The sequence below is a fragment of the Coregonus clupeaformis genome, chromosome 8 (assembly GCF_020615455.1).
Source record: "Coregonus clupeaformis isolate EN_2021a chromosome 8, ASM2061545v1, whole genome shotgun sequence".
Classification (NCBI taxonomy): Eukaryota; Metazoa; Chordata; class Actinopteri; order Salmoniformes; family Salmonidae; genus Coregonus; species Coregonus clupeaformis.
Window position 1 is genome coordinate 60,443,675 of NC_059199.1, and position 25,644 is coordinate 60,469,318.

General features: G+C 44.3%; 1 protein-coding gene across 1 annotated transcript in view; it reads right to left on the reverse strand.

Moving 5' to 3' along the window:
* LOC121559239 (fibronectin type III domain-containing protein 5-like) overlaps nucleotides 1–25,644 on the reverse strand; it is a 60,614-nt gene that overhangs the window by 14,769 nt on the left and 20,201 nt on the right. Inside the window, exons 2-4 of the mRNA XM_041872528.2 lie at nucleotides 12,869–12,933; nucleotides 7,738–7,850; nucleotides 4,080–4,278 (exon numbers count right to left, since the gene is read on the reverse strand). Coding sequence (XP_041728462.2) covers nucleotides 4,080–4,278; nucleotides 7,738–7,850; nucleotides 12,869–12,933 — 377 coding nt within the window. The remainder of the gene's footprint in view (nucleotides 1–4,079; nucleotides 4,279–7,737; nucleotides 7,851–12,868; nucleotides 12,934–25,644) is intronic.

The following is a 25,644-nucleotide window of genomic DNA, read 5'->3' on the forward strand; positions in this document are numbered from 1 at the left end:
ATGTTATAACGTATGTTACTCTGATAATCTGGTGGTTTAGGAGGATGTTATAACGTATGTTACTCTGATAATCTGGGGGTTTAGGAGGATGTTATAACGTATGTTACTCTGATAATCTGGTGGTTTAGGAGGATGTTATAACGTATGTTACTCTGATAATCTGGTGGTTTAGGAGGATGTTATAACGTATGTTACTCTGATAATCTGGGGGTTTAGGAGGATGTTATAACGTATGTTACTCTGATAATCTGGTGGTTTTGGAGGATGTTATAACGTATGTTACTCTGATAATCTGGTGGTTTAGGAGGATGTTATAACGTATGTTACTCTGATAATCTGGTGGTTTAGGAGGATGTTATAACGTATGTTACTCTGATAATCTGGGGGTTTAGGAGGATGTTATAACGTATGTTACTCTGATAATCTGGTGGTTTAGGAGGATGTTATAACGTATGTTACTCTGATAATCTGGTGGTTTAGGAGGATGTTATAACGTATGTTACTCTGATAATCTGGTGGTTTAGGAGGATGTTATAACGTATGTTACTCTGATAATCTGGGGGTTTAGGAGGATGTTATAACGTATGTTACTCTGATAATCTGGTGGTTTAGGAGGATGTTATAACATATGTTACTCTGATAATCTGGTGGTTTAGGAGGATGTTATAACGTATGTTACTCTGATAATCTGGTGGTTTAGGAGGATGTTATAACGTATGTTACTCTGATAATCTGGTGGTTTAGGAGGATGTTATAACGTATGTTACTCTGATAATCTGGTGGTTTAGGAGGATGTTATAACGTATGTTACTCTGATAATCTGGTGGTTTAGGAGGATGTTATAACGTATGTTACTCTGATAATCTGGGGGTTTAGGAGGATGTTATAACGTATTTTACTCTGATAATCTGGTGGTTTAGGAGGATGTTATAACATATGTTACTCTGATAATCTGGTGGTTTAGGAGGATGTAATAACATATGTTACTCTGATAATCTGGTGGTTTAGGAGGATGTTATAACGTATGTTACTCTGATAATCTGGTTGTTTAGGAGGATGTTATAACGTATGTTACTCTGATAATCTGGTGGTTTAGGAGGATGTTATAACGTATGTTACTCTGATAATCTGGTGGATTAGGAGGATGTTATAACATATGTTACTCTGATAATCTGGTGGTTTAGGAGGATGTTATAACATATGTTACTCTGATAATCTGGTGGTTTAGGAGGATGTTATAACATATGTTACTCTGATAATCTGGTGGTTTAGGAGGATGTTATAACGTATGTTACTCTGATAATCTGGTGGTTTAGGAGGATGTTATAACGTATGTTACTCTGATAATCTGGTGGTTTAGGAGGATGTTATAACGTATGTTACTCTGATAATCTGGGGGTTTAGGAGGATGTTATAACGTATGTTACTCTGATAATCTGGTGGTTTAGGAGGATGTTATAACGTATGTTACTCTGATAATCTGGGGGTTTAGGAGGATGTTATAACGTATGTTACTCTGATAATCTGGTGGTTTAGGAGGATGTTATAACGTATGTTACTCTGATAATCTGGTGGTTTAGGAGGATGTTATAACGTATGTTACTCTGATAATCTGGTGGTTTAGGAGGATGTTATAACGTATGTTACTCTGATAATCTGGTGGTTTAGGAGGATGTTATAACGTATGTTACTCTGATAATCTGGTGGTTTAGGAGGATGTTATAACGTATGTTACTCTGATAATCTGGTGGTTTAGGAGGATTTTATAACGTATGTTACTCTGATAATCTGGTGGTTTAGGAGGATGTTATAACATATGTTACTCTGATAATCTGGTGGTTTAGGAGGATGTTATAACGTATGTTACTCTGATAATCTGGTGGTTTAGGAGGATGTTATAACGTATGTTACTCTGATAATCTGGTGGTTTAGGAGGATGTTATAACGTATGTTACTCTGATAATCTGGTGGTTTAGGAGGATGTTATAACGTATGTTACTCTGATAATCTGGTGGTTTAGGAGGATGTTATAACGTATGTTACTCTGATAATCTGGTGGTTTAGGAGGATGTTATAACGTATGTTACTCTGATAATCTGGTGGTTTATGAGGATGTTATAACGTATGTTACTCTGATAATCTGGGGGTTTAGGAGGATGTTATAACGTATGTTACTCTGATAATCTGGTGGTTTAGGAGGATGTTATAACGTATGTTACTCTGATAATCTGGTGGTTTAGGAGGATGTTATAACGTATGTTACTCTGATAATCTGGGGGTTTAGGAGGATGTTATAACGTATGTTACTCTGATAATCTGGGGGGTTTAGGAGGATGTTATAACGTATGTTACTCTGATAATCTGGTGGTTTAGGAGGATGTTATAACGTATGTTACTCTGATAATCTGGTGGTTTAGGAGGATGTTATAACGTATGTTACTCTGATAATCTGGTGGTTTAGGAGGATGTTATAACGTATGTTACTCTGATAATCTGGTGGTTTAGGAGGATGTTATAACGTATGTTACTCTGATAATCTGGTGGTTTAGGAGGATGTTATAACGTATGTTACTCTGATAATCTGGTGGTTTAGGAGGATGTTATAACATATGTTACTCTGATAATCTGGTGGTTTAGGAGGATGTAATAACATATGTTACTCTGATAATCTGGTGGTTTAGGAGGATGTTATAACGTATGTTACTCTGATAATCTGGTGGTTTAGGAGGATGTTATAACGTATGTTACTCTGATAATCTGGTGGTTTAGGAGGATGTTATAACGTATGTTACTCTGATAATCTGGGGGTTTAGGAGGATGTTATAACGTATGTTACTCTGATAATCTGGTGGTTTAGGAGGATGTTATAACGTATGTTACTCTGATAATCTGGTGGTTTAGGAGGATGTTATAACGTATGTTACTCTGATAATCTGGTGGTTTAGGAGGATGTTATAACGTATGTTACTCTGATAATCTGGTGGTTTAGGAGGATGTTATAATGTATGTTACTCTGATAATCTGGTGGTTTAGGAGGATGTTATAACATATGTTACTCTGATAATCTGGTGGTTTAGGAGGATGTAATAACATATGTTACTCTGATAATCTGGTGGTTTAGGAGGATGTTATAACGTATGTTACTCTGATAATCTGGTGGTTTAGGAGGATGTTATAACGTATGTTACTCTGATAATCTGGTGGTTTAGGAGGATGTTATAACGTATGTTACTCTGATAATCTGGTGGTTTAGGAGGATGTTATAACATATGTTACTCTGATAATCTGCTCGACTGATTCTCAATGTCTCAAGAACATCTTCTTTTGACTTTATCTGAAGATTTTTCAACCATTACGAATAACGTCCTTTAAACGTTGAAACATGATTATAAAAATAAAATGTTTGACTTCGACTTTGAGAAATGGGAACCAGAATACAACAATCCTTAACGTTATCTAAATGTTACCTTGGCACCAATCCCTAATGTTTTCCCAACATCTCCTGTGTAATCTGTTTATCTGTGGTGTGATGTAAGGGCTGATATATTTCTCTCTCTGTGTGAAGCCCTTCTCTTCTCTGTGTGTATCTGGGTCGCTGAGAGAGGAGATGGTCAAACTGGAGGTGTTACGAGTTGCTCTAGTTAACAGCTATAGCTTTACAAATGGGAATGACATTGTTGGGTGGGCTGACAAAGACAGCCAGGCGTTGCTGCTCTGTACCAAAACGGTAGAATAGCCAGGAATCTTTATGGGAAATTTGGAGGTGTTGTATAACATTGGAATTCATTGTGGAGGTGATTTATAATGTTGTAATTCATTGTGGAGGTGTTGTATAACATTGGAATTCATTGTGGAGGTGATTTATAATGTTGTAATTCATTGTGGAGGTGTTGTATAACATTGGAATTCATTGTGGAGGTGTTGTATAACATTTGGAATTATTTTTTGAAGGTGTTGTATAATATTGGAATTCATTGTGGAGGTGTTGTGTAACATTGGAACTCCCTGCTGGGTTTTTCTGTCCGCATTCAAAAATGAAAATGTTTGTAATACTGTGTGTGTGTGTGTGTGTTACCTACCTGGGCCCGTGGAGGCCAGTTTCTCAGACTCTCTGGGAGTTCTGAAGCTGACCGGGTCGCTGGGAGGACTACTACCTCCCATGCTGATGCTCTGGACATGGACAATGTACTCCGTGTCCTCCTCCAAGTCCCACAGTGCACAGGAGCGCGTGGTCGTGTTCACTTCCTGGATGTACCGCAGCATGCGCACATCCTTCTTCTGTAACCAATGACAACAGGAGGGCTTAGGGTTAAGTTTAGGGCCATAAAACAAGGATACAGACCAGATATCATATATCTAACCTGCACTAGCCCACTGTCTTGGTCCACTGTGACAAAGCCCACTGCCCTAGCCTAGGCATTATCTCTGGGAGCTAACGTGAGTTTTCTGGGTCTCAGATTCAGACAAGGTTGCTCATCAAACAACTGTAGTTCAACTACCCAACTCCCTGACTTAACCCAACACACAAACGCACACTCAGACATGCACACTTATTCACACACAGACCGACACACACACACACACACACACACACATATACAGTGGGGAAAAAAAGTATTTAGTCAGCCACCAATTGTGCAAGTTCTCCCACTTAAAAAGGTGAGAGAGGCCTGTAATTTTCATCATAGGTACATGTCAACTATGACAGACAAAATGAGAAAAGAAATTGCAGAAAATCACATTGTAGGATTTTTTATGAATTTATTTGCAAATTATGGTGGAAAATAAGTATTTGGTCAATAACAAAAGTTTCTCAATACTTTGTTATATACCCCTTGTTGGCAATGACACAGGTCAAACGTTTTCTGTAAGTCTTCACAAGGTTTTCACACACTGTTGCTGGTATTTTGGCCCATTCCTCCATGCAGATCTCCTCTAGAGCAGTGATGTTTTGGGGCTGTCGCTGGGCAACACAGACTTTCAACTCCCTCCAAAGATGTTCTATGGGGTTGAGATCTGGAGACTGGCTAGGCCACTCCAGGACCTTGAAATGCTTCTTACGAAGCCACTCCTTCGTTGCCTGGGAGGTGTGTTTGGGATCATTGTCATGCTAAAAGACCCAGCCACGTTTCATCTTCAATGCCCTTGCTGATGGAAGGAGGTTTTCACTCAAAATCTCACGATACATGGCCCCATTCATTCTTTCCTTTACACGGATCAGTCGTCCTGGTCCCTTTGCAGAAAAACAGCCCCAAAGCATGAAGTTTCCACCCCCATGCTTCACAGTAGGTATGGTGTTCTTTGGATGCAACTCAGCATTCTTTGTCCTCCAAACACGATGAGTTGAGTTTTTACCAAAAAGTTATATTTTGGTTTCATCTGACCATATGACATTCTCCCAATCCTCTTCTGGATCATCCAAATGCACTCTAGCAAACTTCAGACGGGCCTGGACATGTACTGGCTTTAGCAGGGGGACACGTCTGGCAATGCAGGATTAAAGTCCCTGGCGGAGTAGTGTGTTACTGATGGTAGGCTTTGTTACTTTGGTCCCAGCTCTCTGCAGGTCATTCACTAGGTCCTCCCGTGTGGTTCTGGGATTTTTGCTCACCGTTCTTGTGATCATTTTGACCCCACGGGGTGAGATCTTGCGTGGAGCCCCAGATCGAGGGAGATTATCAGTGGTCTTGTATGTCTTCCATTTCCTAATAATTGCTCCCACAGTTGATTTCTTCAAACCAAGCTGCTTACCTATTGCAGATTCAGTCTTCCCAGCCTGGTGCAGGTCTACAATTTTGTTTCTGGTGTCCTTTGACAGCTCTTTGGTCTTGACCATAGTGGAGTTTGGAGTGTGACTGTTTGAGGTTGTGGACAGGTGTCTTTTATACTGATAACAAGTTCAAACAGGTGCCATTAATACAGGTAACGAGTGGAGGACAGAGGAGCCTCTTAAAGAAGAAGTTACAGGTCTGTGAGAGCCAGAAATCTTGCTTGTTTGTAGGTGACCAAATACTTATTTTCCACCATAATTTGCAAATAAATTCATTAAAAATCCTACAATGTGATTTTCTGGATTTTTTTTTCTCAATTTGTCTGTCATAGTTGACGTGTACCTATGATGAAAATGACAGTCCTCTCTCATCTTTTTAAGTTGGAGAACTTGCACAATTGGTGGCTGACTAAATACTTTTTTTCCCCACTGTATACAGTCGTGGTCAAAAGTTTTGAGAATGACACAAGTATTGGTCTTCACAAAGTTTGCTGCTTCAGTGTTTTTAGATATTTTTGTCAGATGTTACTATGGTATACTGAAGTATAATTACAAGCATTCCATAAGTGTCAAAGGCTTTCAATGACAATGACATTCAGTTTATGCAAAGAGTCAATATTTGCAGTGTTGACCCTTCTTTTTCAAGACCTCTGCAATCCGCCCTGGCATGCTGTCAATTAACTTCTGGGCCACATACTGACTTTTGGCAGCCCATTCTTGCATAATCAATGCTTGGAGTTTGTCAGAATTTGTGGGTTTTTGTTTGTCCACCCGCCTCTTGAGGATTGACCTCAAGTTCTCAATGGGGTTAAGGTCTGGGGAGTTTCCTGGCCATGGACCCAAAATGTCGATGTTTTGTTCCCCGAGCCACTTAGTTATCACTTCTGCATTATGGCAAGGTGCTCCATCATGCTGGAAAATGCATTGTTCATCACCAAACTGTTCTTGGATGGTTGGGAGAAGTTGCTCTCGGAGGATGTGTCCCTTGGCTGAGAAGCAACCCCACACATGAATGGTCTCAGGATGCTTTAATGTTGGCATGACACAGGACTGATGGTAGCGCTCACCTTGTCTTCTCCGGACAAGCTTTTTTTCCGGATGCCCTAAACAATCGGAAAGGGGATTAATCAGAGAAAATGAATTTACCCCAGTCCTCAGCAGTCCAATCCCTGTACCTTTTGCAGAATATCAGTCTGTCCCTGATGTTTTTCCTGGAGAGAAGTGGCTTCCTCGCTGCCCTTCTTGACACCAGGCCATCCTCCAAAAGTCTTCGCCTCACTGTGCGTGCAGATGCACTCACACCTGCCTGCTGCCATTCCTGAGCAAGCTCTGCACTGGTGGTGCCCCGATCTCGCAGCTGAATCAACTTTAGGAGACAGTCCTGTCGCTTGCTGGACTTTCTTGGGCGCCCTGAAGCCTTCTTCACAACAATTGAACCTCTCTCCTTGAAGTTCTTGATGATCCGATAAATGGTTGATTTAGGTGCAATCTTACTAGCAGCAATATCCATGCCTGTGAAGCTTTTTGTGCAAAGCAATGATGACGGCACATGTTTCCTTGCAGGTAACCATGGTTAACAGAGGAAGAACAATGATTTCAAGCACCACCCTCCTTTTAAAGCTTCCAGTCTGTTGTTCTAACTCAATCAGCCTGACAGAGTGATCTCCAGCCTTGTCTTCATCAACACTCTCACCTGTGTTAACGAGAGAATCACTGACATGATGTCAGCTGGTCCTTTTGTGGCAGGGCTGAAATGCAGTGGAAATGTTTTTTTGGGATTAAGTTCATTTTCATGGCAAAGAGGGATTTTGCAATTAATTGCAATTCATCTGATCACTCTTCATAACATTCTGGAGTATATGCAAATTGCCATCATAAAAACTGAGGCAGCAGACTTTGTGAAAATTAATATTTGTGTCATTCTCAAAATTTTGACCACGACTGTATATACACACACACTCCTCTACCTGTTGTGTGATGGCGAATCCGATGACGGGATCTCCCTCCACTATCTCCCATGTGACTATGGCTGTGTTCGCCTCCAGCTCTCTGATCGTCACATTGAGAGGAGCCGACAGAGCTGAGTATATACGCACGCAAACACACACACACACACACACACACACACACACACACACACACACACACACACACACACACACACACACACACACACACACACACACACACCACAGGAGAGGTGAGAAAGTGTCTAACACACACTGAGACACACTGACAGAGCCAACAGGACAGAAGGTGAGAAGGGTTATAATTTCTGTGTCTTTTCTCCTGGTAATGACATCAAACACCCTTCCGCTCTTTGTCTGCAGCGTAACAGTATGGATAGGTCTAATGTTTTCTGTTCTATTTTATTAAACTGTTGCGGAGAAGGTGGGATATTGTTCAATTGTCTTGACTAACGTCGTCTTTTACTGTTGTCTGAGGATAGAGGGAAAACTGAATGATATCATTCTACACACACTTTCTCCCTCTCTCATTATGAAGGGTGAGACACACACACACACACACACACACACACACACACACACACACACACACACACACACAAGTCCTGTGCTGGATGTGGGTCGATAGTTTTACTGTTACGTGTTATTTAATCTAGTCAGGAAGTGATCTAACATTGCTGGAAATATTATCTGGGCTAGCCTCCACTCCTCAGTGAAGCTGGGTACTGTGACAGCAACATCTTCCATTTTCATTGGCTTTATACAATGGATGAATAGTATTGCATAGTATTGTATAGTGTTGTATAGTATTGTTCATGTTAGTAGATACCCATAGACTTCCAGCAATTGTGCTAACACTACCTAGCATTGGCACGCGAAACTATCTCTAACTTTCCTCATACTGGTCTCTGTCTCTCTGTCTCTCTGTCTCTCTCTCTCTCTCTCTCTCTCTCTCTCTCTCTCTCTCTCTCTCTCTCTCTCTCTCTCTCTCTCTCTCTCTCTCTCTCTCTCTCTCTCTCTCTCTCTCTCTCTCTCTCTCTCTCTCTCTCTCTCTCTCTCTCTCTCTCTCTCTCTCTGTGCATGCTGAGAGTTTTTGGGAGTTTGAGTGTTTGGTGTGGAGGGCTCTGTCCTAATTTATTTTCTATGGTGGAGGGTTAATGTACTGTTTGTTTTTGTGGTACCCACTGTTTTTATTTTCAAAGTTAGGGAGGAAGAGGACCGAGGTTTAGTTTCCTGGGGTTTTGAACGGTGTGGTGTGAGCGATGGCTTCGCAGCCTAGCACGGAGGAGACGCTGTCGTTACGGCATGGATTCAGGTGTGTTTCTGAGAATGGAATTAAGGTGGAGGAGGTTCTGCTCGCGGTTGGCGAACAGGTAAGAGCTGAATTTATACATTCCGCGTCCAGAATGAACAAAGCTGTGGTTGTGTTCATGAACAGAGCAAATTTGGTGGGTAGGCTAATTTCTAGTGGAATATTTGTAAGGGGTGTGTTGGTGCCAATTTCTCCTCTTTCTACCTCTTCGACTAGGGTGGTAGTTGCGGATGATTAAGGATGATCAAATCAGGAAGGAGCTGAGTCATTTTGGTAAGTTTGCTAGTGGTTTTCATGTACTGTCAGCAGGTTTTCAGGCAGATGCCCTCAAGCATGTTGTTTCGTTCCGGAGGCAAGTGTTCATGTTTCTGAATAACAATGAGCAACAGTTAAATGTGCATTTTAAAGTGAGGCATGGGGAGGGGCTCTACGCAGGGTTTGCCAGCACATATAGTCTACGGTGCTTTGAGTGTGGGGATTTGGGGCATAAGAGCTTTGCGTGCCCACATAAAGGCCGTAGACAAGGTGAGGGTTCAAGCACCAGTGGAGGAAATCGAGGTCAACATGCAGGCAGCAGAGGCTGGGAGATGGAGATGAGGAGGAGGAAGGTGAGTCTGAGGAAGAGGAAGATGAGGAGGCTTTCTTTTCAGGCTCCTCCTCAATGGATCCAGAGCTGACAGCCAGTCAGGCAGAGGGGTAGTTTGCCTCCGGTAATGCGTTCGGCAGACCGCACCACCCTCTGGAGAGCCCTGCGGTTGCGGGAGGTGCAGTTGCTGTACCAGGCGGTGATACAGCCCGACAGGATGCTCTCAATTGTGCATCTGTAAATGTTTGTGAGGGTTTTAGGTGCCAAGCTGAATTTCTTCAGCCTCCTGATGTTGAAGAGGCTCTGTTGCGCCTTCTTCACCACACTGTCTGCGTGGGTGGACCATTTCAGTTTGTCGGTGATGTGAACGCCAAGGAACTTGAAGCTTTCCACCTTCTCCACTGCGGTCCCGTCGATGTGGATAGGGGGGTGCACCCTCTGCTGTTTCCTGAAGTCCACAATCATCTCCTTTGTTTTGTTGATGTTGAGTGAGAGGTTATTTTTCTGGCACCACACTCCCAGAGCCCTCACCTCCTCCCTGTAGGCGGTCTTGTCACTTCTTATGGAGAATCTTTGGGTAGGCTCGCTTAATATTAATGGCACCAGAGATGCGGGAAAGAGGAGTGTGTTGGGTGAATATGTAAAACAAAAAAAAGTACAACTGTTGTTTCTGCAGGAGACGCATAGTGATGTGGTGAATGAAGTTGATTGGGGGCTCTAGTGGAAAGGGGCAAGTGTGCTGAGCCATGGGACAAATGTTAGTGCAGGGGTGGCAGTCCTTTTTGTACCGGGTCTGTCTGTCAAAATTTGCTCCTCAAAAGAGGTGTGTAGGGGTAGACTGCTTGTAGTAAAAGCAGAAATTAACAACAGGGATTTTGTCTTTATAAATGTGTATCCACCTAACACAGGGAGAGAGAGGGGGCTTCTATTTGGGTGTCTTAGACAGGAACTCTCACAGGTATCGCCTGAGGAGACGCTGGTGGTCGGCGGGGACTGGAACTGTAAGATAGATTTTACGAAAGACAGAAATGGGGAGGAGCCTCATTCAGGCTCAGTGGGGGTGTTAAGGGACATCATTAATCAGTTTGACCTAGTTGATGTTTGGAGAACTAGACATCCCAACATAAGACAATATACATGGGTGAAGGTCTTTGGGGCTAGGGTGAGCGCAGCCCGGCTTGATCGATTGTACATGTCCAGAAATCAAAGCAATAGGCTGTTGGGCGCTACCATTCTCCCGGTGGGTTTTTCGGATCATCACATAACCATGGCTCGGCTGTCTATTTCACCAGGGCCTCGGCAGGCATCCTATTGGAAGTTTAATGTAAAGCTCTTACAAGATGCCACTTTTTGCTCAGGTTTCCAGACTTTTTGAGAAAGGTGGGGGCAGCGAAGAGAGGAGTATGAGTCTCTGAGTCAATGGTGGGATGTGGGAAATGTCAGCTTTTCTGTCAACAGTATACAGCTCTCTCATCCTCAGAGGCTAGGAGAGTATTGGGGGAACTCGAGCGTAGTTTTAGTGAGATGGAGGTAGAGCTGGTGGGGCAAGGCAATGTAGGCCTCCAGGCTAATTTAGCTGAACTAAAACAGGGACCTGGGCAGTTTTTTCCAAGTAAAGGAAAGGGAGCACTTGTAAGAGCTAGGTTCTCCATGCTCAAGGAGATGGATGCTCCCAGCTCCTTCTTCTTTGGTTTGGAAAGACAGAGCGGTGAAGCTAAGGGTGTGCATTGTCTACGGCTTTCGGATGGGTGGGTGACCTCTGTTGTGGGGGAGATGCGGGAGCGGACTGTGGAGTTTTATACTGAGTTGTATTGGGCAGAACTGTGGGATCCTATGTGTGCTCAGGTTTTGTTTGCAGAACTCCCTAAGCTCTCTCTGGCACAGAGGGATGAAATGGACATTCCCCTGTTGTCCAATGAACTGGCAGAGGCTGTAACCCAGATGTCCCGAGGCCGTGCACCAGGGGTTGATGGACTCCCAGTGGAGTTTTATAATAAATTCTGGGAAATAATTGGACTGGACTTCTTTTGCGTGTTGCGTGAGTGCGTCGGGGTAGGAGAGTTGCCGATGAGCTGCCGTCGGGCGGCTCTGACTACCCTGCCCAAAAAAGGGGACTTGTGTGAACTTAAGAACTGGAGGCGTGTGGCATTGCTCTGTGTGGACTAAAAGGTCCTTGCTAACAGACTGAAGTCCCATCTGGACTCTATAGTACACAAGGACCAGACATATTGCGTACCAGGACGCTCAATCACGGACAACTTGTTCTTAGTCCCGTGTAGCTCAGTTGGTAGAGCATGGCGCTTGCAACGCCAGGGTTGTGGGTTCGATTCCCACGGGGGACCAGTATGAAAAAAATATATATGTATGCACTCACTAACTGTAAGTCGCTCTGGATAAGAGCGTCTGCTAAAATGTTAATCAGGGACATGTTGGACTTGTCGAGAGGTTCTAATGTGAACTTTGGACTGGTCTCTTTAGATCAAGAGAAGGCTTTTGATAGAGTGACCCATGAGTATCTGTTTAATGTGATGTCTGTGTTTGGGTTTGGGGAAAGGTTTTTGGCCTATGTGAAGATGTTGTATGCTGGGGCATCATGTATGGTCAAGGTGGGAGGGGGGCTCAGTAGGCCAGTCTGGGAGAGGTGGGGCATTAGACAAAGATGCCCTCTATCGGGGCAGTTTTATACACTAGCCATTTATCCTTTTTTGGGCCTGCTACTCAGGAAACTGCAGGGAGTGTGGTGGACAGGTATGGTTGGTTTGCAGTGGGGTTGTGAAAGGCTTAGCATTTTGGGGGTGTACCTAGGCTCGGAGAAGTGGGTCAGGAAGAACTGGGTGAGGCTGTCACAGGCAGGGGTGTCACAACTGGCCAGGTGGAGGTGGCTCCTCTCCCAAGTGTCATATAGAGGGAGGGTGCTGATAATCAAAAACCGGGCGGCATCGTCCCTGTGGCATAAACTGGCTGTCCTCAACCCCCCCGCCGGTCTGCTCACAGACCTGCAACGCAAGCTAGTGGTTTTTTTCTGGTTTTTGATGGCCATCACTGGCTGAGGGCGGCAGTGTTGTATATGTCTGTAAATGAAGGAGGACAGGGCCTGGTGGAACTGGAGAGCAGGGTGGCTGCATTCCGACTAAAGGCAGCACAGAGACTGCTGTACCATACTGATGTCGGATGGAGGGAACCAGCATGCGGCTTACTGGGAAGAGCTTGCGGATTAGGGTTGAACCGGCAGCTGTTCCTCATGAGGCTGGAGAGGCTGAGTACAGCTGGTCTCTCGGTGCTGAGGGCCTGGCAGCTACTAAGGACCAAACGAGAAGGGGGTGTGGAAACTGGGCTGTGGGTGTGGGAGGAGCCTATCTTCCACAACCCAGCCATCCTTTTGAGATCGGTTCAGTCGGCCACCCTGAAGAGGCGACTGATTGCAGCGTGTTTACTAAGGCTGGGTGACCTGCGACTGCTGGGAGAGGAGGGGTGGAAAACCCCAGAAGTCCTAGCACAACAAACAGGACTAACATCTCTTAGGCTGCTGGAGAGATTCCTGGGGGAGGTCCAGGAGGCACTGTCTGAGCCGGTAAAGGGGGTGTTTGAGCGGCCAAAGGGGGAGGGGCCACCAATGTTTCCGCCACTGCACGTGACGGCAGAGACTGGGGACTGGCAAGGGGGTCTGGAGGACTTGTTAGATTTTAACACTCTGAGCCTGGGGGAGTTTGAGGTGGTTGGAGGTAAAGCCCTCTACAACCTCTGCATTAAGGTGAGGAACATTAGGAGCCTAACACGAGTGAAGGCACATCAGTGGCAGGGGGTATGTGGGACGGAGAGTATGGTGGGTTTTAGATGGAGGGGGCTCTACAAACTCCCAGTACCAAAGAGGTCAGGGGACCTCCAGTGGAGGGTTCTACATGGAGCCCTGGCCACTAACAGCTGGTTGGCACAGGTCGACCCGGGAGTCGGACAAGGGTGTCCTTTCTTTGTCATGAGTGAAACTGTGATTAATGTGTTTTCTGTGTGCGACAGGTTAATGCCTTTAATATCTCTGTTGTTTATAAAGTCTCTGGATGTTTATAATGGAGTACAGGTATTCAAATAAGGAAAAGGCCAAATGTGTGTTGTTGAATTTTCTGTTTTGCTCAGGCAAAGTTGGCTATTTGGATAACAAGGAGGAACAGGGTCAAAGGTGGGGGGGATAACAGACCCTTTACTATTATCTAATGGGATTGTCTCTGCGCGCCTTAGGGTGGAATTTGAGTTCTATAAAATGATAAAAAGTGTGGAGATGTTTCAAGCGATATGGTGTGTTTGGGGGGGCTGTCTGTATAGCTGGGGAAGATGGTCTGGATATTCGGTTGTAGAAGTGGTGAGGTTTGGGTTATTGTGATGTGTGGTGTTGTTTTTGTATCGTGGGGTAGAGGGCAAGGTGAGTATGCAGTACAGGGGATATCGTTTTTTATTTAATTTTTTATTTTAGGAGGGGGGTGAGGTTTTAATGAAAAGAGAATGTACCATTAAAGAAAGACAGAAAAATCAAAGTCTCTCTCTCTCTCTCTCTCTCTCTCTCTCTCTCTCTCTCTCTCTCTCTCTCTCTCTCTCAAATTCAAGCTGCTTTATTGGCATGAAAAACATTGCATCAATATTGCCAAAGCAACAATGTATACAATATACATTGTAATAAAATAATAAAGAATAACAAATAATAACATAAAATGGTAGTAAATAATAATAATAAATAATAAATAATAACAACAATAAAATGGTAACAGTCAATAGTAGAAATATAATAAATAGAAAAGGCTAAACTAACTATAACTAACTTATAACTAACTAACTGTCATCCTCACCATTACATCAGTACTACAACTACCATCATCATTACTACTACCACTACCATCATTAAACTGTTATCATTACCATCACCCCTACTACCCGTACAGCTAGTATTTAGAATAATAATCACAATAATAATAATAATAATAATAATAATAATAATAATAATAATAATAATAATAAAATAAGTAAGTAAGTTACTGTTTACTATGCAGATGTTATTATTCAGTGTCCCTCAGGCTATGGCAGGCAAATACATATTTAGCTGCAAGAGGAGCCGTTGCTCCTTCGCCCATCACTATTTTTAGTTTTTCCTCTGGGTTTAATAAGTAAAAATGTGGAATAAATGTAGTCATTTCTGTGAATAATGAATCTCTTTGTGAGGAATATTTATCACAGTAAAGGACAAAGTGCATTTCTGTTTCTACCTCCCCTGTCGTGCAGTGACCACATACACGCTCCTCTTTGGGTAGCCATGTCTTTTTATGTCTGCCGGTTTCTATTGCCAATAGGTGGTCACTCAGCCTGTACTTGGTAAGGATCTGTCTCTCCAATTCATATACTCTGTTTAGGGCCAGATAGCAATTTAGTCGGCTTTGGGATTTTGTGTAGTTTTTCCAATGTTGTAAATATGAGTCCTTTGATTGGTTCATGATTTTGTTTATTTGAATTCTTTCTTTTGAAGCAGTGCTGGTGTCAGCTTGGTTGGTTAGGTCCAACACCAGCTGACTGAGAGGGCTCGTTTCTGGGCTCAGCTCTTGGGTTTGAAGTGCTTTAAATTGGAGACTTGAATTTGGACTTGAATTTAGGTGTAGCCAAAATTTTAATGATATTTTTTGTATTTTCATTACCACTGGAAAGCAGCCCAATTCTGCCCTACATGCATTAGTTGGTGTATTTCTTTGGACTTGTAGAATTTTCCGACAGAATTCTGCATGTAGGGCTTCAGTTGGTTGTTTGTCCCACATTTTAGAGTCCAGTTTATTGAGTTGCCCCCAAACCTCACTTCCGTAAAGAGCTATTGGTAGGATTACGCTGTGAAATATTTTGGTCCAAATTCTAATTGGGATGTTGATTTTGAATAATTTAATTTTTATTGAATACAATGCTCTACCGGATTTTTCTTTGAGTGCATTCACTGCCATATTAAAGTTTCCCGATGCAGATATGGTCAGACCAAGGTATGAGTAATTTTTAGCGTGTTCAACTATGGTGTTGTTAAGGGTGAATTTATATTTGTGTTCCTGACATCTGGGGTTTTCTGGAAAATCATGATTTTCGTTTTTTAATTTTTATTTACTGCCAGGGCCCAATTATGGCAATATTGCTCTAGAATGTTAAGGTTCTATTGAAGACCTTCTTTGGTTGGTGATAGAAGTACCAAGTCATCAGCATATAGCAGGTATTTTACCTCTGTGTCAAATAGTGTGAGTCCTGGGGATGCAGAATGGTCCAACATGTCTGCTAATTCATTTATATAAATGTTCTTTGGTTTTTTATTTTTATTGCACACTTGTTTTCTGTGTACATACATTTTATGAAGTCATACACCTTACCACCAAGCCCACTTTGGAGAATTTTGAAGAATAGCCCTTTGTGCCAAATAGAATCTAATGGTTTTTTAAAGTCAATAAAGCAAGCAAAGATTTTGCCCTCTTTTTTTTGGTGGACGTGTTTATTAATTAGTGTGTGTAAGGGGTATATATGGTCAGTAGTGCGATGGTTGGGGAGAAAGCCAATTTGACATTTACTTATTACATTTATTTCTTGAAGAAAGGTTTGAATTCTTGAATTCAAAATGCTACAGAAAACCTTTCCCAAGTTGCTGTTTACGCATATTCCCCTATAATTATTGGGGTCTGATTTGTCTCCACTGTTGTGGATAGGGGAGATGAGCCCCTGGTTCCACACATCAGGAAAGCAGCCAGAAGTTAGTACCATGTTGAACAATTTAACCACAGCATTTTGCAACTCAGGTGTGCTGTTTTTCAGCATTTCATTTCTGATGTTCTCTAGACCACAAGCCTTCTTTGGTTTTATAGATTTTAGCTTTTCATTTAATTATTGTTGGGTTATTGGGTAATCTAATGGATTTTGGTTGTTTTTAATGACAAATTCAAGGATGTTCCATTTTCCTTGAATTTCTAAAAAGTCTTTTTGTGGGATGTTTTTGTATAGATAATCAAAACAAGTTTTCCAAATTCCTTCATCTTGTATGGCTAATTATTGTGGCTTTGTCGTGCTTAAATTGTTCCACATGTCCCAGAATTGATTTTGGTCAATTGCGTTTTAAATTTCATGAAGTGTCTTATTGGTATAATTCAATTTCTTGCATTTCAGTGTATGTTTATACTGTTTCAGAGTTTCAAAGTATTCATAGCGTAGCTCTGGGTTGTTTTGCTGCTTATGTTTTTCATTTGACATTTGTCTTAGGTGTTTTCTAATTGTATTACATTCGTTATCAAACAATTTTTCAGAAACATTTTGTTTTTTATTTCTGATGTTGCATTTCTTTGGTCTCTCAAATATGCTTTTGATGCTGCTTTTTGGAATATGCAATTGATGTTTTGTGTAGCCAAATTGACACCTTCTTTATTGTTTTGGTATTGTGAGTTATTGAAGACCTGTATAGAGTTAATCATTTCATTTAAGTTCAATGTTTCAGAGTTTATTGGGCTGTTTTTTTTAATGAGAATTGCTGGTTAATTTCTTCAGAAACACGTTGATATGACTGTGATCTGATAATTGTGTCTGTGGTCTGACAGTGAATGCACTAATGGAGGAGGGGTCAATGTCAGTGATGGCATAATCAACTACACTTGTCCCAAGAGCTGAGCAGTAAGTAAACTGACCTAAAGAGTCCCCTCTGATTCTACCATTAAGCATGTACAGGCCTAAGGCTCGACAGAGATGCACTAACTCCTTCCCGTTTTTGTTCAGTATTTGGTCAGGGCTGTTTCTATTATTTATAATTGGGCTACTGTACAAGGAGGGGTGTCCCAATATGTGGTGGTTACCTCCCGCATCTGTGTAGTCAGGCTCAGAACCTGTTCTCGCATTGAAATCTCCACAAAGAAGCACTTTACCCTCTGCCTGAAATTGAATGATTTCTGTATGGAAATTGTCAAAAAACTGATCATCATATAATATGATGAATCTGAAGGAGGAGCATAAGCTGCACATATGTATACATAATTGTCACAATTGATTGTACCTGCGTTAAGTTTTAGCCAAATGTGGTTAGTACCTTTTCTCATTTCATTCAGTGCTAAGTCCTGCTTATGCCAAATTATGATTCCACCTGAGTCCCGGCCCCATTTAACATTTTTATGTTTGATTGATGGTAGTAAACTTTTTCTACAGCTGGAGGGACACTGAGTATCAATGTCTTCACGACACCATGTTTCCAGTAGGATTATGATGTCCTGTCCCTTGATTTGTTGTTTTAGAATCAAAATGTGAAGAGTACAGGCCCTGGATATTCCAAGAGCTGATAGTTAATGATCTCATTTATAATAAGTGATATTCACTGGTTTGAGTGAAGTACATTGAACAAAAAAATTATATTATATATACATACACATATATATACACACACATACACACACACACATATATATACACACACATACACACATATATATATATATATATATATATGTGTGTGTATATATATATATATATGTGTGTGTGTATGTATGTGTATGTATATATGTTGATTTGTTTACAACTATTCTTTATTTAATTGGCACTGGAATTATACTAATAATTATATATGTACTGATCAATACTTGAACAAATCAATTAGAATGGAATAAGATTGCACCAAAAATAAGTACAATGCAATACAATCTGCAACCCCTTCTACGTATGTGTTTCTTGTGTGTGTGTGAGTGTGTGTGTGTGTGTGTGTGTGTGTGTGTGTGTGTGTGTGTGTGTGTGTGTGTAAATTAAAAGGTCTGTCTATCCCAGTAGTCTGTATATTAGATGCAGTAGTTGGAGCACCTCTCCAATCTCTGATAGTTCTAGGTGTGTTTTGCCAGAGGTTACCTCAGCATATGTAGGCTGATGATCTGAAGGATACATGGTGTGGACTGCATCATGTGGTGCACTTCTCTGAAGGACAGTGTTCTGCCCGACCCTAGAGTAGTGGTCAGTGCTGTGTTGTAATGGGCCGGGTCTAGTGGTGTTGTGTTGTGATGAGCCGGGTCTAGTAGAGCTGTGTTGTGATGGGCCGGGTCTAGTAGAGCTGTGTTGTGATGGGCCGGGTCTAGCAGAGCTGTGTTGTGATGGGCCGGGTCTAGTAGAGCTGTGTTGTGATGGGCCGGGTCTAGTAGAGCTGTGTTGTAATTGGGTCTAGTAGTGCTGTGTTGTGATGGGCCGGGTCTAGTAGAGCTGTGTTGTGATTGGGTCTAGTGGTGCTGTGTTGTGATGGGCCGGGTCTAGTAGAGCTGTGTTGTGATGGGCCGGGTCTAGAAGAGCTGTGTTGTGATGGGCCGGGTCTAGCAGAGCTGTGTTGTGATGGGCCGGGTCTAGTAGAGCTGTGTTGTGATGGGCCGGGTCTTGTAGAGCTGTGTTGTGATTGGGTCTAGTAGAGCTGTGTTGTGATGGGCCGGGTCTAGTAGAGCTGTGTTGTGATGGGCCGGGTCTAGCAGAGCTGTGTTGTGATGGGCTGGGTCTAGTAGAGCTGTGTTGTGATGGGCTGGGTCTAGTAGAGCTGTGTTGTGATGGGCCGGGTCTAGTAGAGCTGTGTTGTGATGGGCCGGGTCTAGTAGAGCTGTGTTGTGATGGGCCGGGTCTAGTAGAGCTGTGTTGTGATGGGCCGGGTCTAGTAGAGCTGTGTTGTGATTGGGTCTAGTGGTGCTGTGTTGTGATGGGCCGGGTCTAGTAGAGCTGTGTTGTGATTGGGTCTAGTGGTGCTGTGTTGTGATGGGCCGGGTCTAGTAGAGCTGTGTTGTGATGGGCCGGGTCTAGTAGAGCTGTGTTGTGATGGGCCGGGTCTAGCAGAGCTGTATTGTGATGGGCCGGGTCTTGTAGAGCTGTGTTGTGATTGGGTCTAGTAGAGCTGTGTTGTGATGGGCCGGGTCTAGAAGAGCTGTGTTGTGATGGGCCGGGTCTAGAAGAGCTGTGTTCTGATGGGCCGGGTCTAGTAGAGCTGTGTTGTGATGGGTCGGGTATGGTCGTGCTGTGTTGTGATGGGCCGGGTCTAGAAGAGCTGTGTTGTGATGGGCCGGGTCTAGAAGAGCTGTGTTGTGATGGGCCGGGTCTAGAAGAGCTGTGTTGTGATGGGCCGGGTCTAGTAGAGCTGTGTTGTGATGGGCCGGGTCTAGTAGAGCTGTGTTGTGATGGGCCGGGACTGGTCGTGCTGTCCTGAGTCGGGTCTGGTCTGGTAAATCTGTGCTGTGTTGGGCCTGGTCTTGTAGAGCTGTGCTGTAATAAGCCGTGTCTGGCTCTTCTCTCCTGGGGATGGTGGGGGTACTGTTGTTTCAGAAAGTGGAGTGGGGGGCCTCTGCTGCTGGGGTGATGGGTGTGTGGGTCCCTGACAAGTGTTGCATCCTTAAGGTCCTTAGCAAAGGTTCTGACAATGTCCTGATCAAGATGTACATTATCGTATAAGTGTTCACGTCAGAGTGGGATGGTGAGCCATTCTGACGTTGAGCATTGGCACAGTCCACAGTGATCTGTTGATTTATTTTGTTGATCAACTGTCCAGGGAATCTTTCTTGGTAGGAGGGTGGACACAACTACAGTGAGGGGGAAAAGTATTTGATCCCTTGCTGATTTTGTATGTTTGCCCACTGACAAAGAAATGATCAGTCTATAATTTTAATGGTAGGTTTATTTGAACAGTGAGAGACAGAATAACCAAAAGAAAATCCAGAAAAACGCATGACAAAAATGTTATAAATTGATTTGCATTTTAATGAGGGAACTAAGTATTTGACCCCCTCTCAATCAGAACGATTTCTGGCTCCCAGGTGTCTTTTATACAGGTAACGAGCTGAGATTAGGAGCACACTCTTAAAGGGAGTGCTCCTAATCTCAGCTTGTTACCTGTATAAAGGACACCTGTCCACTGAAGAAATCAATCAATCGGATTCCAAACCCTCCACCATGGCCAAGACCAAAGAGCTCTCCAAGGATATCAGGGACAAGATTGTAGACCTACACAAGGCTGGAATGGGCTACAAGACAATCGCCAAGCAGCTTGGTGAGAAGGTGACAACAGTTGGTGCGATTATTCGCAAATGGAAGAAACACAAAATAACTGTCAATCTCCCTCGGCCTGGGGCTCCATGCAAGATCTCACCTCGTGGAGTTGCAATGATCATGAGAACGGTGAGGAATCAGCCCAGAACTACACGGGAGGATCTTGTCAATGATCTCAAGGCAGCTGGGACCATAGTCACCAAGAAAACAATTGGTAACACACTACGCCGTGAAGGACTGAAATCCTGCAGCGCCCGCAAGTTCCCCCTGCTCAAGAAAGCACATATACAGTACCGTCTGAAGTTTGCCAATGAACATCTGAATGATTCAGGGGAGAACTGGGTGAAAGTGTTGTGGTCAGATGAGACCAAAATCGAGCTCTTTGGCATCAACTCAACTTGCCGTGTTTGGAGGAGGAGGAATGCTGCCTATGACCCCAAGAACACCATCCCCACCGTCAAACATGTGTCACGATCGTCGTTACAGGAAACGGACCAAGGCGCAGCGTGTGATACAAACATGACTTTATTTTAATTAAAGTAACGAACAAAACAAAACACGACTTGTGAAGTCCAACGGTTAAACATACCGAAACGGAACAAAAACCCACAACACCCAAAGGAAAACATACAGATTAAATATGGCTCCCAATCAGAGACAACCAGCGAACAGCTGACACTCGTTGCCTCTGATTGGGAGTCACTCAGGCAAACACAGAAAATGACAACCTAGAACACCCAACCTAGAAACAGAACACATAAACGAACACACCCTGGCTCAACATACAGAGTCCTGGAGCCAGAGCGTGACAGTACCCCCCCCTAAAGGCGCGGACTGCGACCGCGCCTCAACAAAACCCAAACAGGGGGAGGGCTGGGTGGGCATTCCTTCTCGGAGGCGGCTCCGGCTCCGGGCTTGACCACCACCCTTCCATAATCCCCCCGTAGCGCCCCTGGTCCGGTCTGACCCCGCTGGCTGGATCTGGACTGGACATCGACGGAGCGGATTGCTTAAGCTCCGTTGTGGAGCAGCTGACCGGTACCTGATCAGGCACCGGACTGACGACGCGCACCCCTGGCTTGGCGCGTGGAGCAGGGACAGGCCGGGCTGGGCTGGCGACGCGCACCGTAGGTTTGGTGCGAGTGGCAGGAACAGGCCGGACCGGGCTGGCGACGCACACCGTGGGCTTGGTGCGTGGAGCAGGGATCGGCCGGGCTGGGCTGGCGACGCACCCCGTAGGCTTGGTGCGTGGAGCAGGGACAGGCCGGGCTGGGCTGGCGACGCACACCGTGGGCTTGGTGCGTGGAACAGGGACCGGCCGGGCTGGGCTGGCGACGCACACCGTAGGCTTGGTGCGGAGAGCAGGAATGGACCGGACCGTACTGGGGACACACACCACTGGCCCTACATCGGGATCTGGAACGGGCCGGACCGGACTGGTAACACACCCCAGTACCTCTCGCCGTGCCTCTCCACCTTCCATCCCCTCTTCGACCAGTGGCCCCCGTAACCTGGCGGCCTCCTCTGGCAACCCGCTGGGCCGCTCTATCGCGGCCTCCTGCTGCCCCGACGTCGTGAGCCCCCCCCTAAAAATTTTCTGGGGGTCTCTCCTCCCCGTGGGCCAGGCCTCTATAATTCTCGCCCAACTCTCGCTCCTCTGCTTCCACTCTCCGCCTTTCAGCTCCTCAATGGGCTTGACCCAGTCGAAGTTCTTCCTCAACTGTTCCCAAGTCCATCCTTTCTGCTCCTCACTCGGCTTGACCCAGTCGAGGCTGCCACGGAGATCTGCTAGTGATGACTCCTGGCCACGCTGCTTGGTCTGGTCTTGGTGGGTTTTTCTGTCACGATCGTCGTTACAGGAAACGGACCAAGGCGCAGCGTGTGATACAAACATGACTTTATTTTAATTAAAGTAACGAACAAAACAAAACACGACTCGTGAAGTCCAACGGTTAAACATACCGAAACGGAACAAAAACCCACAACACCCAAAGGAAAACATACAGATTAAATATGGCTCCCAATCAGAGACAACCAGCGAACAGCTGACACTCGTTGCCTCTGATTGGGAGTCACTCAGGCAAACACAGAAAATGACAACCTAGAACACCCAACCTAGAAACAGAACACATAAACGAACACACCCTGGCTCAACATACAGAGTCCTGGAGCCAGAGCGTGACAACATGGAGGTGGAAACATTATGCTTTGGGGGTGTTTTTCTGCTAAGGGGACAGGAAAACTTCACTGCATCAAAGGGATGATGGACGGGGCCATGTACCGTCAAATCTTGGGTGAGAACCTCCTTCCCTCAGCCAGGGCATTGAAAATGGGTCGTGGATGGGTATTCCAGCATGACAATGACCCAAAACACACAGCCAAGGCAACAAAGGAGTGGCTCAAGAAGAAGCACATTAAGGTCCTGGAGTGGCCTAGCCAGTCTCAGACCTTAATCCCATAGAAAATCTGTGGAGGGAGCTGAAGGTTTGAGTTGCCAAATGTCAGCCTCAAAACCTTAATGACTTGGAGAAGATATGCAAAGAGGAGTGGAACAAAATCCCTCCTGAGATGTGTGCAAACCTGGTGGCCAACTACAAGAAACGTCTGACCTCTGTGATTGCCAACAAGGGTTTTGCCACCAAGTACTAAGTCATGTTTTGCAGAGGGGTCAAATACTTATTTCCCTCATTAAAATGCAAATCAATTTATAACATTTTTGACTTGCATTTTTCTGGATTTTTTTGTTGTTATTCTGTCTCTCACTGTTCAAATAAACCTACCATTAAAATTATAGACTGATCATGTCTTTGTCAGTGGGCAAACGTACAAAATCAGCAGGGGATCAAATACTTTTTCCCTTACTGTATATTGGTTGTTGGGAACATAGCCTGTGCCCGTTCTGCCACTCTTCTCACTGCCCCAGAAACATTTTCACCTTTGGCACGAAGGTCGTTTTTGCCAGTGTGGATGATGATGTTGTCAGGGGTGATAATCCTGGTCTGACTGAGTAGCTGCATTGCACTCTCAGTTGTAGGACACCAGAACGTATACACCTGGTGTCTAGGGAATAATATTTCCTGGACCAAGAACTTCCCATTTTAATCGATAAGGATTGCAGTTGTCGGTGATTGTCTGGGTGGAACAGACTGGGAGACGGGAGCAGACTGGGAGGCTGATATTCTGACCTGGGCTGGAGCAGACTGGGAGGCCGGTAGGTTGACCTGGGCTGGAGCAGACTGGGAGGCTGGTAGGTTGACCTGGGCTGGAGCAGACTGGGAGGCCGGTAGGTTGACCTGGGCTAGAGCAGACTGGGAGGCTGGTAGGTTGACCTGGGCTGGAGCAGACTGGGAGGCTGGTAGGTTGACCTGGGCTGGAGCAGACTGGGAGGCTGATGCAGTGTCATCAGGCTGTGTGGTGGAGGCCATGTTGGTTATTCTGCTTTCTAATTTAGCAATAGATGCTCTGCTCTCCTCCCTGAACTGTTTCATCTCTTCTTTTAGCATCCTCTTAAAGCTTGTTCTCTCTGAGTTCTATGACCTCTGCTTCAACTAGAGAGAGGGTGTTGTGGAAACGTTGCATAGCAGGTGTTCTTGGTGTTGTAGGCATGTCCTTGGCTCTGTCTGCTGCAGGTGAGGTAGGTAGAGGGACACTGAGGGCTTCTTGCTGGGTCACAGAGGCTGTTGGGGGTGTTGGGGCTTTTCTCCATCATCTCCCTCCTTTACTTTTTCCTCAGCTTCTGAGATGAGTTCAGCTTCTACTTTTAAGGCAGCAAACACATTTTCAAAAGCCTGGAGGCTTGAATCATTGCCTTGTATCAATACAGTTCCATGATTGTATAAGTTTACTGTTTGATATGTGTTGCTCTGGTCAGCTTCTTCAAAAATGCTGATCTGACAGACTTGGCTGATGCTGCTCTTTTTTGAGAAAGGGAAATGGTTGCAAATAACCCTTTTCCATATGTGCCCTCGTTTGGTATTAAATATTACATTTGCTCTTGTTTCTGCAACTGGTAAGATCTGCAAACAGGCATTCATGGTTCTGTCCCATCATCAAACCTAGAAACGTCTGGTGGGTAAACAATTTCCATAGCAATGCTGGTGATGTTGGCTACAATGTTGCAACAGAAGCCTACCTTTTCTTGTATTATTGTCTTTAGAGAACTGTTTCACATTGATGTCCTTTGTCTTCTGTCCTTCTTTTGTCTTTCTATTGGGCTGTTGACTAGCTATTTTTTTGTTAGTCCCTAGCAACCGCTTAGCAATTGGTAAACAATCCAGCTAGCTAAGATAACTGCACAATTTGATAAAAATATATACTTTTTTCACAAACCTGTCTTCTTCATTTGTTGCTTGTTTTGTCTCCCATTCAGTCTTGCAGTTCTTTTGTTTTTTCCAATGTACTTCACTCTAAAAACCATGTCAATCTCAATATTCGTAGGAGCTAATTTTTTTCAGCAGCTGCTGCTCAATTTGGAACTCATGAATGAATGAGGAGAGAGAGAGAGTCTTTGTGGCAGTGTTGTTGACATCTGATTTAGGGAATTAAATGATGGGGAATACTCTGTCTTAGACTCCCTGAATCGTACGGTGCATGTGTGCGTGTGACTTTCTGAGCTAGCGAGCAAGCCGAACTGTTGATTTACATAAGTGCCGTTTTTGGGATCTCTTTGTAGTTTTGGACTTGAACACTACAGTGCTTACAGTAGATCTCTTTGTAGTTTTGGACTTGAACACTACAGTGTGTAATGAATACTCGGACAGAGTGGTAAGATCCAATCGCAGAATTGCGATGCTTTATTAGAGTACAGACAAGGGAATAGCTTAATCGTGGTCTGGCGAGCTGTGGTCAAAACCGGGCAAGGCAGAGACAGGCAGAGGTACCAATGGAGCGGGCGTAGTCGTAGTCGAGGGCACGGGCACAGGTTCAGAGTATGGTAATCACTGGGATAGACAAGCAGAGGATTAAGCAATTCGGGGAG